This window comes from Lottia gigantea, assembly GCF_000327385.1.
Source record: "Lottia gigantea unplaced genomic scaffold LOTGIsca_15, whole genome shotgun sequence".
Classification (NCBI taxonomy): domain Eukaryota; kingdom Metazoa; phylum Mollusca; class Gastropoda; family Lottiidae; genus Lottia; species Lottia gigantea.
In genome coordinates, this window is record NW_008707797.1 from 1,902,132 (window position 1) to 1,921,490 (window position 19,359).

General features: G+C 33.4%; 4 protein-coding genes across 4 annotated transcripts in view; 3 read left to right on the top strand and 1 right to left on the bottom strand.

Annotated features, from left to right (window-relative positions):
- Positions 1-1,168, top strand: part of LOTGIDRAFT_157872 (hypothetical protein) — a gene marked incomplete at both ends in the record, with an annotated part of 21,451 nt that extends 20,283 nt beyond the window's left edge. The window contains one exon of the mRNA XM_009050464.1: positions 1,113-1,168. Coding sequence (XP_009048712.1) covers positions 1,113-1,168 — 56 coding nt within the window. The remainder of the gene's footprint in view (positions 1-1,112) is intronic.
- Positions 1,169-2,209: 1,041 nt separating this feature from the next.
- LOTGIDRAFT_157873 (hypothetical protein) lies at positions 2,210-3,407 on the bottom strand (the record flags this gene model as incomplete). The annotated part of the gene is made up of 2 exons (XM_009050465.1): positions 2,210-3,082; positions 3,195-3,407. The coding sequence occupies 2 exons, from the start codon at positions 3,405-3,407 to the stop codon at positions 2,210-2,212; spliced, it is 1,086 nt and encodes a 361-aa protein (XP_009048713.1).
- Positions 3,408-4,738: 1,331 nt separating this feature from the next.
- On the top strand, positions 4,739-5,933 carry LOTGIDRAFT_157874 (hypothetical protein; the record flags this gene model as incomplete). Its single annotated transcript, XM_009050466.1, has 2 exons — positions 4,739-4,951; positions 5,064-5,933. 2 exons carry the CDS (start codon positions 4,739-4,741, stop codon positions 5,931-5,933), a joined length of 1,083 nt encoding a protein of 360 aa, XP_009048714.1.
- Positions 5,934-6,698: 765 nt separating this feature from the next.
- Positions 6,699-8,727, top strand: LOTGIDRAFT_186348 (hypothetical protein; the record flags this gene model as incomplete). The annotated part of the gene is made up of 2 exons (XM_009050467.1): positions 6,699-7,940; positions 8,270-8,727. Coding segments are annotated over exons 1-2 (1,590 nt in total), but the record flags the coding sequence as incomplete, so codon positions are not given.
- Between the last annotated feature and the right edge of the window lie 10,632 nt (positions 8,728-19,359).

Below are 19,359 nucleotides of genomic sequence, written 5' to 3' on the forward strand. Positions count from 1 at the left end.
TTTTTTTTTGTGGGGAGGGGGTGGGGTGGTATTCATTTCATTACGTATCTATTTCGACATGCTTCCTAATGAAACTAACAACTTACTTTCTTACAGAAGACGAAATTCTTCTCTCTAACCAACTAAATCATGAGCCATCATCTAACCAATTTCGACCTCTAAAGACCTCAGATGTATGATTAATACAATAACCGCCCAATTGATTTACAGCTATTGTGTTCCAGTTGACATCAGCGTAAGATTATCTCCCTTTGGATGACCTTATAATGAGTTATCCCTCTTTTTGAATTATCTCCCTTGGTGTGATCTTAATACTGAGTAGTTTCCCTTTATAGTTCTGATAGTTTTGTGTCAGATTATGTATTATTATTAGATATAGATCCTACCCTAGTAGTAAAATGATATATTACAATTGCATATGCTTCTTCAGCAAACTAGTTATCTTTAGTTGATCTAGTCTTTGCTTTATGAGATTAGTTCTTAAAATTAGATTTTCAGCCATTCTTTTCTGTGGGATAGGCCTTTTAAACCTCGTTAGAACTCTTCAACATTCTATTTCTTCAAACATTGTCAGGTAACTTTCTGGAGAAGGCTATATAATCTTTTCCTTATGTCTTTAAGATAGAAATGACCTGGTATCTTTGGTTTAAAATTTAGTTTGTTTTATATCTCAAATGATTTTGTATTTATTATTTATATTCTTACAATTAAACAGAGATTTTATTTATATATTTCCTAATCGGAAGAACTTAATGTCTGGTTTTCTTAGGAATCAGTTGGCCAATTTTCAATCTGAAAAAAAAAGCATTTGCAACTCTTGGCAATTTCTGTAAAGCTTAGTCAATATATTGCAAAGCGATAGTGAAACTTTCCGCTTGTGATACAGACAACTGATATTGAGCACTTGTAATTGAAAGTCACAATTTACACAACTTTACCCTATAGAATATTCAGAGATAGACTCTTTTATAATGTTGGTTGGTACATGACAAGTTAATGTCCTCTCCTATCAGAAGCTGATAGCACAAACTAGCGTAATGTTACATTCTATAAGCACTAGCTTGATAGGTTGTCTCCCTTTATTAACATCTCTGATTGTCTTTTCTTTTCAGAGAACGAGGTCAGTGAAATGGAATCCTGCAAGAAAGAGGTCGACACGCATCTTTAAACTTCAGGATGATATATGAATGAACATTTTGTCCGACCTGAAAAAATGTCCATCGATTCCTACTTTACAAAACCTTCTTTTATATAAATAGATAGTCAAAAGATATACGGCAGGGGCAGAAGACATGTATTATCTATTACTAAAATTAGTATTTCCGGGTTAACACACTGTGTATTGGCATAAAATACTATAGCCTGTATTAAGACAAGAGATCGAATGGAAGGAAACTGTCAGACTGTCTTATATATTTATCGAAATCAGTACCGTATAATTGCGATGATAATGCGCATGAAAATATAATGCGCATCAATTTTTATTCTTCAGTAAATCTGGAAGACATAAGTTTGAAATGAAAAGTCTTAAATTCCACTAAGTAAATGCATAAACATGGAGGTCAGTGTTTCATTGTTCCCTAAGGTAGGGGCTTTACAACTACAGCTTATTTTTAAGATAAACAACAAGGATTGTGAAATTATCGCTACCATTATCATCATGTATTGCTGAATCAGTATTTTGTGTGTACGTATACTTGTATATATAGCAGAGAATTGTACATAATAAAGATATTTTTCGTTACTCTGAAATAAAAGGTGTCCAGGACTAAATCTCGAAATCACAGTGAGAATTATAGATTGTATAGGCCCACGGTTATTCTTATTATGTTTTATTTATTAATATTGAGACAAATATACAATTTATATATAAATATAAAACAATAAATATACAATAATAGTAACAATTCATGGTATTCTCATATACAAAATAATATTTAATTATCACAGAAAAATAATTACACAGAATAATTTATAACAAATAACATACATTTCACAAAATTAATACATTTCACAAAATTAATACATGTAATTTCATATAAACACATAATCATACATTATTGTACGCACAGAAATACACTCTGACATATCAAAGTATAGGTTAATATACGTGCTCACATGCAAATACCAAAATAACAATTCAAAAGTGAAGATTATCTTCTAGGGATAATAACATAAACTTGAAATCAACGCTGCATTTTAAATTTAATCATGATGACAGATTTTGTAGACTTGGAAAATTGTAGTCATTAAACGAAACAGTAGATGTATTATGGTCGTCACTTCCGGCAGAAGAAATGGGTGAAAGTGAACATTGACCTGACGAATTCTGTAAAGTTTCAGTTGTAATAAAATCGATCAATTCTTTGGGTAGTGAAGATACTGAATTGGTGGAGTCAAAACTCTGATGCTTTGGACTGCTTCCAGTTGAATTGTGCACTGGAGAATTTCTCTGTTTCTCGACGATTGGTGTAGCACTTTCAAATTTAGGGTAGAAGTTATACTGTGGTTGCTGGAATGGGCTGCCATATTGAGAAGGTGTGTTCGATGACAGATCCTGTGCTGCTGTCGTGTAACTTGAAATTTCTGGAAAGCTGGAAACTTGTTTGATAGCTGTAGGGTAACCAGATATTTCGACTGTGTTCGATGATGTTGTTGTTGATGATGTTGTATAACTATCCAGATTCCGGGCTGAAGATAACTGGGCAGTGAAGCTGTTAACAGGGTAGCCATTTTGAGCCGCAGAATAACCATAATGAGGATTCTGGTAACTAAGCTGAGGATTCTGGTAACCATATGAATTATTTTGAGGTAATCTCCATCCAGATTGTGTATAATAAGGCTGATATTCGGGTCTGTTTGATACAAAATTATTCCAAGGCTGGTGAGGAGTATAGTTAGATATTTGTGGTCTGTAATGACAAGTTACGTCCCTTGGTAATTGTTGAGATTCGGTAGTTATTTCCCTTGCCTCAGTCTGTTGTGTTGAACTCAGCTCTTTGGAAACTTTATTTTGTATCGCCTTTCTTCCAGTTTCATTTTGTTGTTTTCTTTCTTTAGCTCTTCGATTTTTAAACCAAATCTGGAAGATACAACGATAAAATAACATTTAATAACTTGACAATATTACTTAGCTAGCTATTCATTTCTAGATATTAAAGGTTCCTTCAAAATTCAAAGTTAGAGTTACTCACTGCGATATTTTTATCTGTAAGATTTAAAGTTGTAGACAACTGAAGAATTAATTCACGGTACGGACTTGAAGTTTGCTGAGTAAAAATTTCTTCTAATTTTTCAACTTGTTGAGGAGTGAAATGAGTTCGATGTCGTTTTCTCACTCCTCGATTTTTACGAGTTAAATTCAAATAATTTGAATCGGTTTCTAGTGATATTGGAAGGTTCTTCATTTTTCAGACTCTTTTCTTCAGTTTATGAGGTTTTCAGTGATTTTAATTTCAAGTTTTCTTCCTCTTTTTGTTGCTTTGACTGAATGAGTTTGAAAGTTGAATAATCCATTTTAAGTTTTGTAGAACTTTATACTGTAAACTAAGATTGGAGCCAATCAGTTTGTTATATCGGAATTTTATTGATATTTTGTAGAATATTTGTGGTTCAATCTGAATAATCAGAATCATTCTAAACCAATCATTGTTTGTTTTACATCAAACGTTTTATCAAACCGGTTATTGTGAGTAGATTTTAACTCGAGGGTTAAAGTTGGATTTCTCCAATCACTAGTAATCAAAACATTGAAACAGACCACCATATTTATTTAAACAAAACAATCAGCGATTAATGAGGGGTAAAGGGATTAATGAGGGGTAAAGGGATTAATGAGGGGTAAAGGGATTAATGAACACGAGGGTCGGAAATTTTTAAAGATACCGAAGGAGTGAGATGTTATCACTGATATTGATTATATTGTTGTAAGATTAATCTCTAATACATTCTTTATAACAATTTATATTATTCTTCAATACATGCATCTCACAGATTATCCTAGTGAGATTTTTTTATTTAACTCAGTAAGTTATTAAAACGAAGTGTCCCCACTCTACCTGAAAAGTGAGCATTTTATATTGGGGACTCCGACTTCTAAACTTTATTCTTTAACAAAATAGATATCCTCAAAATATTACTGAATTACAATTCTCGAATAGGCATGCTCAATGAAGTCAAATTTTCTGAGTCGGTGACCTGATTTCACAATCAATTTACCAATCAATCATCGTATTGATTAACTAACACACAAATCGCTTACCCCTTCGTTTTCTTCAAGTATACCCGACCCTGATATTCGTTAATCCTTTTAACCCTAATTGAACTCATTAACCCTACAAGTGTGTTTTGATAATTGTGGTGATCCAAATCCAGTAATATAACAAGTTTTTTTTAATAACTTGATTACCAATTATTGGAGATATCCAACTTTAACCAGTGGTTAATAACTACTCACTATAACTGGTTTGATAAAACGGTTGATGTAAAACAAACAATGATTGGTTTAGAATGGTTCCTGATTATTCAGATTGAACCACAAATATTCTACAAAATATCAATAAAATTCCGATATAACAAACTGATTGGCTCCAATCTTAGTTTACAGTATAAAGTTCTACAAAACTCAAAATGGATCATTCAACTTTCAAACTCATTCAGTCAAAGCAACAAAAAGAGGAAGAAAACTTGAAATTAAAATCACTGAAAACCTCATAAACTGAAGAAAAGAGTCTGAAAAATGAAGAACCTTCCAATATCACTAGAAACAGATTCAAATTATTTGAATTTAACTCGTAAAAATCGAGGAGTGAGAAAACGACATCGAACTCATTTCACTCCTCAACAAGTTGAAAAATTAGAAGAAATTTTTACTCAGCAAACTTCAAGTCCGTACCGTGAATTAATTCTTCAGTTGTCTACAACTTTAAATCTTACAGATAAAAATATCGCAGTGAGTAACTCTAACTTTGAATTTTGAAGGAACCTTTAATATCTAGAAATGAATAGCTAGCTAAGTAATATTGTCAAGTTATTAAATGTTATTTTATCGTTGTATCTTCCAGATTTGGTTTAAAAATCGAAGAGCTAAAGAAAGAAAACAACAAAATGAAACTGGAGGAAAGGCGATACAAAATAAAGTTTCCAAAGAGCTGAGTTCAACACAACAGACTGAGGCAAGGGAAATAACTTCTGAATCTCAACAACATTCAAGGGACGCAACTTGTCATTACAGACCACAAATATCTAACTATACTCCTCACCAGCCTTGGAATAATTTTGTATCAAACAGACCTGAATATCAGCCTTATTATACACAATCTGGACGGAGATTGCCTCAAAATAATTCATATGGTTACCAGAATCCTCACCTTAGTTACCAAAATCCTCATTATGGTTATTCTAGGGCTCAAAATGGCTATCCTGTTAACAACTTCACTGCCCAGTTACCTACAGCTCGGAATCTAGATAGTTATACAACATCATCAACAACATCATCGAACACAGTCGAAATATCTGGTTACCCTACAGCTATCAAACAAGTTTCCAGCTTTCCAGAAATTTCAAGTTACACGACAGTAAAACAGGACCTATCATCGAACACACCTTCTCAATATGGAAGCCCATTCCAGCAACCACAGTATAACTTCTACCCTAAATTTGAAAGTGCTACACCAATCGTCGAGAAACAGAGAAATTCCCCAGTGCACAATTCAACTGGAAGCAGTCCAAATCATCAGAGTTTTGACTCCACCAATTCAGTATCTTCACTACCCAAAGAATTGATCGATTTTATTACAACTGAAACTTTACAGAATTCTTCAGGTCAAAGTTCACTTTCACCCATTTCTTCTGCCGGAAGTGACGACCAGAATACATCTACTGTTTCGTTTAATGACTACAATTTTCCAAGCCTACAAAATTTATCTCCGTAATGAAGTGCGTATTATTTGCTGAATTTTACGAAGTATCTAAAGGTTTGTAAAAGAGATCTTAGAATAACAGTCATAAAACCCTCATGGAATTAAAAGCTTGCAAAAGACTTTCATTGAGCATTGCAATTGTCTATGGTCAGACGGGAAATATTAACAGTGGAAATCGAAGCTAGAAGTGATACGCATACAAAGGCTAGAAAAATTGTGAAACCTTAAAGATGGTATGGTGTGCTTACTCAATTAAATTTTCACGTAATAAACCTTTATTAATGTATACGTTTGAGCTATATTTTGTGCTTATTTGATTATTTATTTCTTATGATTTGTTTGTTAGATGGTTGTATTTTATGTTATTGCATACTTGCTAAAATATTGTGTATGCCTATATTGTCTTATATATCCACAGAAAATCATTGAGAATGGTCTTATTATGGATTCGAGAGTTATGTTTTAATGTTTTTATTTATTGTAAATAATGTACCCTACTTTTCAAAATAGTATATTATTAAATATCTTTCTGTGATAATAAACTTTGTTCTTTGATTGAAATTAATTAGCTGTTGTCTGAATTATATTCCCTCCCCTGAATAGAAAATCTCAGTTCATGAACACGCATTATGATGACAATTTTGGACTTTATTATAAAAGAGCTATCTAGGGGAGTTAATGGGATGATATTCTTTCAGGGTTTAGATTGATTTGTTGTGTGCTTATGTTCCAAATATAACGGAAATGGGAAGATCCAAATACATGGAATTAGAGTGTTTTCTGTTTCAAACAAATACAATGTAAAAAAAAGTAAAATTAATTCGAAAAACAAAAACACTCATTCGGAGATTTATTGTATTCAGTGACACGTATTTTGAGAAGCAATCATGGCGGATGTGTTAACATTATTGCGACAATATAATATCAACAAAAAGGACATCATAGAAAAGGATGATCAGGTTATTTTCGGTGAATTTGCGTGGCCTAAGAATGTGAAAACCAACTATGTTGCTTGGGGTACCGGCAAAGATGGCATCGCTAAGGAATACTACACTTTGGATTCGATCCTGTTTCTTCTCAAAAATGTGCATTTGCAGCATTTCATGTATGTCAAAGAGGCGGTTGCTAACAACTTGCATGTCGTCCGTCGTCCTGACAGAAAAGATTTGTTGGCCTACCTAAATGGAGTAATTGTAACATCAGCCAATATTGACAAGAGTGCACCCCTGGAAATTTCACAGAGACCCATTCAGGTGAAACGGTCTGCAGAAGAGCAAGGAGGTGAGGGAGAGAAAAAGAAGAGTCGTCTGGAAGAGGAGCAGGTACAAGCTGCCAAACGAAACTGGATTTCAAGAATCTCTGGTGCCCGTGGAATGTCCGGGCTGTCAGGTTTGGGATCATCATCATTACATGAAGCTTTACCATTAGAAAAAATTGCTGCCATCAAAGCTAAAGTTTTGGCCATTAAAAGAACGAAAATTAAAGGTGATGATGATGTCCAGCCTGGGGCGTTAGAACAGAGAAGTTTCGTCGACGCTGAAGTTGATGTCACTAGAGATATCGTCAGTCGAGAGCGTTTATGGAGAACACGTACCACCATTTTACAAAGTCACGGCAAACAATTCGCTAAAAATGTTTTCAGTATTCTTCAATCAATCAAGGCTCGTGAAGAGGGAAGTCATCGTCATAGCAGCAGTCATCACAGTTCATCAGCTCAGTCGCACACTCCGGCAGTCCCAGTTAAGCCAAAACCAACTGGAGGTTACAGCAGATACGACCAAGAAATTTTCAGAAAAGATGAAACAGAAGGTTTTAAGATTGATACCATGGGAACTTACCACGGCTTGACACTTAAATCTGTCACAGAAGGAGCAGCAGGTCTGAAACTTCCTCCAAGTTCGTCTCAGAATAATCCAACATCTCAGTCATTTTCTACTTCTCGTCCTATCTCACAGGCTCGACCTCCACCTAACCAGAAAAAAGGCTCCAAGACACCTATTATTATTATCCCTGCTGCAGGTAGGCCTATATCTTTTTTTGAAAATTTCCTCTAGTTCATAATTTTATATTTGAAGAAATTTGTAGTTTCTAATTTTGTTTTTAAGGTCTATATCAGTCAGAATTATTGCACTGAAAAAGTTGACCTGTTTGTTTTTTTTTTCATTTTTAATATACAATCACACATATGAAAGTTAAACATTTACTAATTTGGTCATTGATTTAATTGTATTTTTTTTTTTAAAAATCCTGGGCATACTGTAGTGAAACAACTCCAGAAATTTCGCATTACTGACAAATAAAGTGACAGGTGTCATCTGTATTAATATTTTGTATTTATATTCTTTCAGGAACCTCATTAATCACCATGTACAATGCTAAAGATATTCTCCAAGATTTTAAATTCGTTAGTACCGAAGATAAAAGAGCCCAAGGTACGAAACGAGATAATGAAGTCTTGATTCAACGACGTAAACCAGGGGGTTTAACTGTACCTTACAGAATTATAGACAATCCGTTAAAATTAAGCCCCGATGATTGGGAGAGAGTGGTAGCTGTGTTCGCTCAAGGTCCAGCCTGGCAGTTCAAAGGTTGGCCATGGAGTGCAAATCCAGTAGACATTTTCTCAAAAATCAAAGCGTTTCATTTAAAATGGGCAGAAACACCATTAGAAGCTAATATCAAGAAATGGGCAGTTCATGTTATCAACCTCGATCGAAATAAACGTCATCTTGATCGTGCTTCAGTTAATGGATTCTGGGAAATTCTCGATAGATATATGTTAACAGCAAAACCACATCTGCGATTTTAGAAACTGTGTTCTCATTGAGTTTAGATTAGAACTCTTCCTTTAATCTTTGTAATGAGGTGGAAATTCTGGATTGTGTTCAAATTCTGGTGTAAATGTGTGAAAAATCATTTGGAAACTCTAATCAGATATGACTAATAAATTCAACAGCATCAATATTCTTGCAGCGGATTGAAATTATGATAATGACAAAAATGTGCATATATTTTTCTGATAGTTGATATATTTTTGTGTTTTGTGTTGAATTTTTCAACCCAAAACGAAAACCTTGTATGTGTAGACTGTTAGCTATGGATTGTGTACTCTCTACAAGATATTTTGAATTGATTTTGTGCACCCATGAGCGTTATAGACCATTAGATATATTGCAATTTAACATAGCCTTTAACAATTCTTTCTTTGTTAGTGGACATTTTGATATTGTTTTTTGTACACAAAAACAACCTTTTAAGTTACAGTTGAGATTCAAATATATTAAAGTTAGTTATGCAGAAATAGGTTTATATAGTAATCAGCTTTTTATCAGATTCAGAACCATTGCAATTCTATTCTAAGTTAATTACAAGTCTTTATATAGTGTGCTAGTCATATACTGGACACCCTTAACTTTTTATTGGACTCTTCCATCAAGCATACTTTCTATTAATATGAAGTGATTGGAACAGCTCATTTATAATTTAAGGGTGAGTTTTATTGCATATTATTATCCAGCCTAGTAATTAGATAGGAGATTTATAAGTTGCTCTGACATCAGGCACATGGTCACTGTTACTAAAAGAAATCTTAGGGTAAATATTTGTTGTAAATGTGATGTTTAAAGTTGAGAAATACACTATTCAAGACAATGTTTATCATCAGAATTTTTTGAGAAACAGTGGCATGATTTGTAAATGAAATTTGTTATTGTTGTTGATAATGTATATATTTTGGATTAAATATAACAATTTTTTTTAAAGAAAATGTGTTATTTATTTTGGAAAACAATAGACTTAAGGTGCAGGTCTAAGTCAGAGATTTTTGTCGCCGACTTGAATCTTGAGTAAAATTGTGCTTCCACGACAAGATTAATGTGTCTCCGACAGGATTTAATACATCAAAAAATTTTGATACTTGTCTCTGATAGTTTTAGGCCGTCATCATCCAATCAGATTCATTTTCCTTTCAATTGCATGCACCGCACATGATTATCGACAAGGTCAAAAACGATCGACTAGAGATTTTTGTCTCCTTGTGTGCCAGTGGCAGTTGAAACTCTAGACAAGACAAATATGAAAATTTAAGCTACTTTGTTTTTTGTCATTCAGTAAGTGTAGTCTGATACGGAATGATTACGTCCCTTGATATAAATAGAGAAATATTTAGATGTGGTCTATAATTAGTCATTGATAAACGCAGTTACTTCCCTTAGAACGTAATTTCATGCTTAACCAATACTCTCTGATTTCATGAAAGGTTAAGGTAATTTCACAAAAATGCTATTCAACTGGAAAGGCACATGGACACTTTATATTTGTTTTGTCTTTGGGAGAGGGGTGTGGACTAAGACCAATTCTAAGCATTCCCCTGACCACTCGCTTAATACAAGTTTGACCTATACCGTCTGATTAGGTTGCTGAATGTTGTGGGGTCTAACCACATAGTTTACAGTATCATAAATATATACACTCCTCTCAAATATAAATATTTTAATGTCAAAACGCAACACAATGATCCTAGCTAGTGTTATCTCCTAGTCGAACCATTTGGCAGGGATTGGGTACATCTTCATTTAAAGGGACAGTTTCCGAACATTTAATCAGATGATCGATTTCGCCTGCGATGATATTCGTTGGAATCGGACACCATACCTGCCAACGTGTAGGATCAAAAACAGGTCTTTCAAAATTTGAAATTTCCCTTTCTTGATCAAGTGAAATTAGTAACGCGGGCAATTATCGTGGGGTACTCGATCAAACTTTACATGACAATGATTGGTCACGGTATTTTTCAAGAAATTAATAAATCAAAAAAGGTAGTAACCAAAATTTAAATAATTTATCTTGTGAAAATATGTCCACAAAAAATAATGAGGATTATCACTCTTTATCAAACTTCAGAAAATATACACAGCCAATCATTTTCATCTAGTATTTGTCAGAGACAAACTGAATTCAAAGCCGAAAACACAACAAAAAGTCCAGCTTTTTTGCGCAGTTCTGTAGTTTTAATCAGAAAGATGCAGGGTTGAGGGAATTGTGCCAGGACATCGGTATAAGTCTACTCTTTTTCGATTCCCAACTGTCAAGTAATCTTCTAATCAGATTGAAAGAAAGGTGAAATGGCCTTTAAAATTGAAGAAGAGACCATTTATCAAGTTCCTGCAGTGATAACATCGTCTGCTCACTCCACGTTCTTAACTTCTATTTTAACCAGACGTCAACTTCATTCCAACCAGTCTTCTTCATTTCCACGACTTTTGAACTTTTGCCAAAAATTCACATCTGAAATGATGGTTCCATTTATCTCGTGCCTTACAGAAGGACAAAGCACGCGCTGTTGTGACGTGGTATAAATCCCATCTGTTTGAAATATTTACTATCTGATATATTCACAGTCCTAGTCGCGTGCCTATCTTCTTTTTACCAAACACAAAGGTCAAACAAACGAAACTTGTACAAACGACTTCCTGTCTTTTGGTCTTCTTTATCTTTGAACATTCCTTCTGTTGGTGTAACCTGATACCTTCAGGTGAAATAGAACACAGAATTCTGCCAGAACTTGACAAAAATTACACCGTGTTCTTCGAATATTAGCATCACAATATTATTGTTTTAAACTATAAGTTTAACTCTGTACCACATCTTCACACACAATGTCAAGCTATTACGAATTGTATCTTCACAATGTCAAGCTATTACGAACTGTATCTTCACAGTGTCAAGCTATTACGAACTGTATCTTCAAAATGTCAAGCTATTACGAACTGTATCTTCACAATGTCAAGCTATTACGAACCGAGTCTTCAAAATGTCAAGCTATTACGAACTGCGTCTTCACAATGTCAAGCTATTACGAACTGTATCTTCACAATGTCAAGCTATTACGAACTGTATCTTCAAAATGTCAAGCTATTACGAACTGTATCTTCACAAGGTCAAGCTATTACGAACCGCGTCTTCAAAATGTCAAGCTATTACGAACTGCGTCTTCACAATGTCAAGCTATTACGAACCGCGTCTTCACAATGTCAAGCTATTACGAACTGCGTCTTCACAATATCAAACTATTACGAACTGCATCTTCACAATGTCAAACTTTTACGAACTTCGTCTTATACCTTGACTGTAATAGCTTGGCATTGTAAAGATAGCCATACTAGTGCCTACCATTGAATTGTAACTTCCAAACCCTAATCACTCATACCTAATCTCTGATATATATTTGACGCCAACAAAACATATCGAACTTGTTTGATGGATCGGTAGGCCCTACCCTGGACAAACGCAATGGTACGGATAGATTGGCGTGACGTTGCCCACAAGAGCATGAAAACCAGACTAGGCTATCGGTCGAGGACAGATGAGCTGTATTCGTTAACGTAAACTAAAACAAAATCGCTTCGTTTACAGACTTCCGTGATACAAAAAGTCAAGGTATAAGACGTAGTTAGTTAAAGCTTTACATTGAGAAAATGACTTAACTTATACCTTATGATTCCGAAGTCAATACTGATCAACAAGTAATGTACTTTATCCTGTAACTCTGAAGCACATGGGATTGCGTGAGTCTTTTTTTTGTCATCTGGTTAACAACATCAAATATTCAGTAGCAATTCCTTGACTTTTATCTACCGTCAGGTCGGGGAATAATTGTGACAGGCGACTTTCACTTTGAAGTCAGGTTAATTGACAGGGCGTTTGGATTCTAATTGTCACGTGAGCTCAATAATCCTGTGACAATTTCGATGAGATTTTAAATATTGATGACATTGAGAAAAAAACTGGGGTTAAGAAACATGTCGAGGTCTTCCAACGACATTGGCGGATCGAGTTGGCTATCTAATCAAATCGCTGAATGATTAATGTGGGCAATATATCGGATCATCCCACGGGACCCATGTCGTATATTAGAACAACTAGCGTGTCAACTGTTTCTTACAATATTGAGATTTGATTAACAAACTTCCTCCCGCGGTTTCTACCATTTTCACAACCAGACGATATCAATGTCTTCTGCAACATTTTCGATTGTCAAGTCATCTATTTTCTTACGACATTTATTGAACTGCTTGATGTTCCAGACTACTTTCTAGTCGTGTCAATTCGATTCTATTTCCGTGAAGGTGTCAACTAGGCGCTACAGTATACCGTGTTCATCTCGTAAATTTTCGCGCCTTTTCCTTCCTTGACGCAGACGACAAGTGACTTTGATTTTGTTTATCTAATTGAGTGGTCGTGTACTTGACAAATTAGGGGGAAGTACATAAAGAAATCTATAATCATCTATGAATAAATCATTTCCAAGAGATCGGGTGTAAAGATATGACTGTCGACTTTACGGATCAAGTTATGGATTGTAGACAACAGCTTTGTGACGTGGACATGATAATGGGAAAAAATAAGTCTCCCAAGTGCCAGTTCGTTCATTATGGAAGTGTGTAATATCTTGTTAACTGTTTCAGGAAAATCTCGAGGGAATGTTCGTTTTGCTTTCCTTTTTAAAAAGACTATTTTAACGTTCTTGTCATTGCGTTTTTTAACAGACATTAAAATTGCAAAGGGTCTCGTGAGATAAGGACAAATTAGAATTTACATGATTGATACACGAATTTCTTCTTTCTTCTATTTTACACGTGCTAATATTGATTGACAGTTGACTATCTTATGTCACCTTCTTGACTGGAAACCTTTCACCTCGCTCTACTCTACTCTCTCTCGGCTGTCGAGATATCATCAACGTTATTTTCAGACCAGGAAAGATTGTTGTTCATTCTCAAATGTGTAATCAGGGTTTTTGACTTGTGAAATTGTGATATATGGCGTTTTTATGTAGACGGCTAAGAATTAAAATTAGAGGTAGCCTAGCCTACATTTTGTAGAATGGTGGAGGGTTCTAGTCTAGGTCGGCGTGTGAAAGTCTGGTGATCTTGAAGAAGTCGTCTTTCCTCATCAGTCGATCAAGATGGATTAAATCCATGCCGAGAGGTTCCACCAAAGACCTGCTTGTAATAAGGATCCTTGAGTCTAGGTTGTAATCCTTGTAAAAAATTGTTGTTTGTTTCTTTCTTTTTAGTCACGTATGGCTAATATAGATTTCACCTGACCTTGCTTCAAACAAAATGGTGGCGATTTACATCGATAAAAGCATATAGCATCACGTATATTGCTGGTACAGACATCGAACTTGACGACAAAGAATGTGAATAGTCTGGTGATATATATATATATATGCTGACAAGGTCATAGACAATTCATGCATATCACTTGATCAAGGAAAACTTGATCTTTAATTGAACAGGGCATGTTATAATTTGAATTTTAAATGCCCTAGAACAGGAGATGCATTTCAATTTCGTCAGATCGTGGATGACAATTGAAGTCAAAAGAATATGAATATAACTAAACCCCTAGTAGTAACGATCCGAACCGCTAAACGAATCGAAACATCTAGATTTTCATTTTAATCAGATTGCTTCAAATGGTGATTGAGATAACGATGGAATTACAGGATTATCGGATTATCCATGAAAGATTAATGCCGCGAAGTTTATCCAAGAAAGTTGAAAGTAGTAATGGCAACACGTTATAAACAGCTAAACGGCAATAACAGAAACTATATATGTCGGGAGGTAAATGTATCTGACAGAGAGCATCAATTATCTTGAAAAGGATAGAAAATAGAGGCCAAGCTTCGATAATATATAGAACACAAAATATTAGTCGTCCATTAAGTGCAGATATTAGACAGTGGTAGAGCAGAATTAGAAATTCGGGCAATCTTAAATCATACCCCCCATCCCGGACGTAAACCTGGCTCCGCCACTGGTCTTAGAGACAAAATTGGGGAAATAGGCCTATATAAAACATAGAGCATAAAATGTCCTATAAGGGCGGATATTAAAGGTCTGAAATATATAAATCACACATAAGTTAATTCTAGATTTATTAAAATTCTGAGCCTGACTTTAAAACTACAATAATTTGAGCCATGCATTCACATCAATAAATTACAGACATACATACTGAAAATAAATAAATACCATAAATTATACAAAACACAATATAGTAATGATCAGATGAAAATATAAGACAATTAAATGAATTTCGATTGTGACTAAAAACTGCATAAATACACTAAATTCAAAAATAAGGAAAACACAATGAAATGATATTTTTAAAGGTGCCCTCACACCATATCGTTTACCAGTTGCGTTTCATTGCGAATAATGAATGCGGCCATGAATTCACAACTCCGTAACATGAGAATTGCGTTCGAAATTTTGACAGCTGTTCTTATTCGCAATCAATCGCTATAATGAGAGGGCCACTTAAAATTCTATAAATCCTCTCCTAGATATTTTTTCAAAATTAATACTGCCCTTTCATTACTTTGTCTAAAGTTAATCAAGTAAATGTACTACAGCCTAAAATAAAGGTACTAATGATATGATATTGATATTTTTATTTTTTCTGTGATATGAAATCCAGCTCGAAAACAAGCTTCCAATATTTAAATACTGAAAATATTTTTCAAAACTAAAATTCGCAAAATTAGTGATATTTAAGTACAATCAAAATATTTCAAATAATAGCATAAATTGTGTCCAAAAGTTAGTATATTAGTAATTGAATATTGTATCCGCTTTGGGTGTACAGGATTTAATTTTCATACAAGTTGTCGGAAAATTGTTCATGTTAGATTAGGTGTAAGGAAATATCTAAAGCTTCGTAGACTTATTCTTAAAGTTCACAACTCTTGAACGTTTGGAATTCAGAATAACTGAGCTACATTTCTATTGAATGAGCTTTGGATTGAGATCATGTAACTCGGCAGCTGATAACACTGCTTTTACTGAGATTTAGTTAACCGTGAATATCAGAGATATATAATATGCTAAAAATGACCTCGTGAATTCAGCTTCAGGATTCATTTTTCTGTTTTAAAGTTTTCAGTTTATTTCACGTACTCAAACCCCTTAATTTAATCAAAATAACATTACAATGTTAGTATAAATCACCCTGGGATGTTGTTCACGTACAAAGTTTGTACAACCAAAACATAGATCCAAGCATATCGTTCATTGAAAGTCATTTTAATGCAAATTTCATATCTTTGTGTTCCACGTTAATTTGATTTGGCACATAATTCTGATATGGTGACTGACTATTTACAAATTATTCAAAAAATAAACATAACTGACAAAATAAACAATCTATAGATGTCGCAAATACGACTGTAAAGAAAATATCAGAATACATAAGTGGACTAATACTTCCAATTCATTGTTTGCATGATTTCAATCATACGTACAAATATACTATAAATAATGCTTTTATGGAGATATCATCGTAACAACGTAAACGTAAAAATGACAGACTTATTAATCCCATGAAAAACTAAAATTGAAAATGTCTTATCACAGGGACTTGTTCTAACAACGCCAACCAGGATCTGTTTAGAAAAATCACAAAAAATGACTGTAGGTTTCATAATACACATGCCATTTCCAAATATATCATATCCGAATAACATACATTATAGACGTATTCAGGGCCAATATTGATATACTCTATCAAAAAGAACTTGCAGAAATTTTATATGCAAATAATCTACACTGTAGATTTGCTTAGGGCTAATATTGATTATCTGTATCAAATAGAAACCACATTAATTTGAATTTGATGATTTACTAAAAGAACCTGGTCATTGGTAAAAAATACTGGAACGGAAGTAGGTTAAAATGGTTAACAATCTCACAATAATAAATAATTCTACAGACTCAGGACAAAATAAAATTCAAATATTCTGGCACTTTTCATTGTCAATGGCTCTCTGTAAGTTCTGGAAAAACTTCGAAGGGTTTATATCATTTCATAACGCTGGAAAACGGAATCCATTGTAACTGGCCTTTTTTTCAGTTATGAGTGTTGGTAAAAAATGAGAACGATATTGACTTTGTGCTGATTATCATAAGAAAAATTGCAGTATAAGCTAAGGGTGTAGTTTCCCGCTATTCATGAACGCACAATTCGTTAAGAAAGATCAGCCAAAGTCAATCCTTAAACTTATCCTGACCTTAAAAGCGCTTAATGTCAAATCAATGCAGTGGACGAGAGAATTACTATACCCGTTACTGATAGAATTTTATTCTGTCTCAAGTCTGTACTAATGTCTAACAAATGATTAATAAAATGGCACATTTAAATACAATGTTTTATAAAATGTTATCTTAAAGAGGCAACGTCCCATTTCTGATATTTTGAGTCACTTACATTAAGAGTTTAAAATTCGATCATTAATTTCCATGAGCTTATAAATGTAATATTGCCATTACACCCATTAAATTAATCATGAAAAGAATGATATATGCTCTCTGGGCATTATAAAGATTGCCATAACACCTAGATCTTATAACTGTTATAACGCCCATTGATATTGGTCATGAGACACTGCCCCTTTTTCTTAATAATAAAATTATACACAAAATGTTACACATTGTATAAGATATAACAAAAAACTCAAGTTTATATAACAATAAGTAATAGTGCATAGATTCTAACTTTCTTTTTTCACATTTTTTCAATTTTTATGTAAAATGTTATTGCTATATATGTGAAGACAATTTCTCTAGCTAAACACTAGCATGCATATTAATATTTTATTTTACAAATTCTTCGAGAAAAATCTCAATATTTTTACAATTTTTACAAGAGTATAAATAAAATGAAGGCCAAATTTAGTTGCAGAACAATCTGATTAAGATAGAAACAGTCGTAAAAGTACCAACATCCTAAACAGAAAGCTTCTCTTGGCCAATTTGCACAATGTCAACCTATCATGACTGCAACAGCCACTTTTCTTGCATCACAAATATTTGCAAAAGCAGTGATCGAATTGAATTGTATGCAGCCAAATACAGCCAATTATAGCTCCTTATAACAGGACAGATTAATTTTCTACAGTTTTTCTGTAAAGGGCTTTGATCAGCATACAATCCATGGTAATAGATGCAGAAGGTAATAGCTTGACATTGTGAAAATGCTCTCGGCCATACCATACGTATCAGATTTACTAGACTTCAGAAGCAAGCTGTCAATTAGCCCTTCTTGTTTCTTGTCCTGATCAGATTGTGTGTGAAATAATTGTATAATAAATAAACATCAACACGAGATCTATTCTAGACATCCACTAACAATACACAATATATCAATAAAACTGAGACAGAACTCCTCCTAATTTCACAAAAACTAACAAATACAAATTATTTAGACAAAAATCTGGACCCTAATTTTCTACTCAAAAACACAGACATCATGTATGTTTGGACAATATTGCATTCAAATATTCACTAAAACACAAGACTTAAAATTCTACATTTTTTCCTAAATTCAGAAATTTTAATTGAGTAATAATTAATATTAGACATAATAAGCATAAAAAAAGAAATCAACCCTAAAATTCATAAACGTTCTTCACAAAATTCTTGAAGCTACCTGAGTTATAAAAAAAAGAATAATTGAATGCCTTAATTATATTACTTTGTATAAATTTGCATATATGAATAATAAATAATAAACTTTGCATATATTCTAATCATTGCTTTGAGATTCAAAACTTTGGCAACTTAAAAATATAACAAAACCCTGGCACAGCAAACTGAACGAATTGTACATCTTGAAGAAAAATCTTCTATTATGAGGTGGATATTGCACTTTGTCCCAAACCCTAATTACTGAAGCATCTTAATCAAAAAAATTGACAAAAAACTACAACATTCACATCAAAAATTTACTTTTTAAACAAAAATTGCATAATACTGATGATCATTTTGTAAAAGAATTTACAAAATTTGACAAAAATTTTAAAACAACATTGTGGCCTTTATAATTGCATATAAACTCGACTGACTACAAAAACAAAGATATTGTACATGTTATTGCTTATGTTACACATTTGGTTGAAGACTGGGTTTTATTTTATGGTGAAAAGTCTATTTACTTGATGGTCCTCAAATTTGGTTTTTTAGTAGATTAGAAAAATTTGGTGCTCAAAATAATGACAACTATAGACCAAAATCAAGAGAAATATATCCCTTACCATATTTAAAAGTTTTCACTTAAAATATATTTTGCAGTTGCAGTTGCCATATTTTTGGATGGTGTTGGAAAAGCAAAATAAATGTCAACTTGTAGAGAAATATGTCTCCTGGTTTGTCTGAAAGTTTCAATTTAAAATATGGAGCTATTAATGCTGTTAATTTGATATAATCAATCTGTACATCACCTAAACTAATTACCATATTAATAAAACCCAGCCTTCTTCTATTACCATTATAATCTAAATTATTATTCATATCATATCATTATTCATATCATTATGCATATTGCAATAATGCTAGGTTAACAAACTGTACACAATAAATAAATTAGTAAA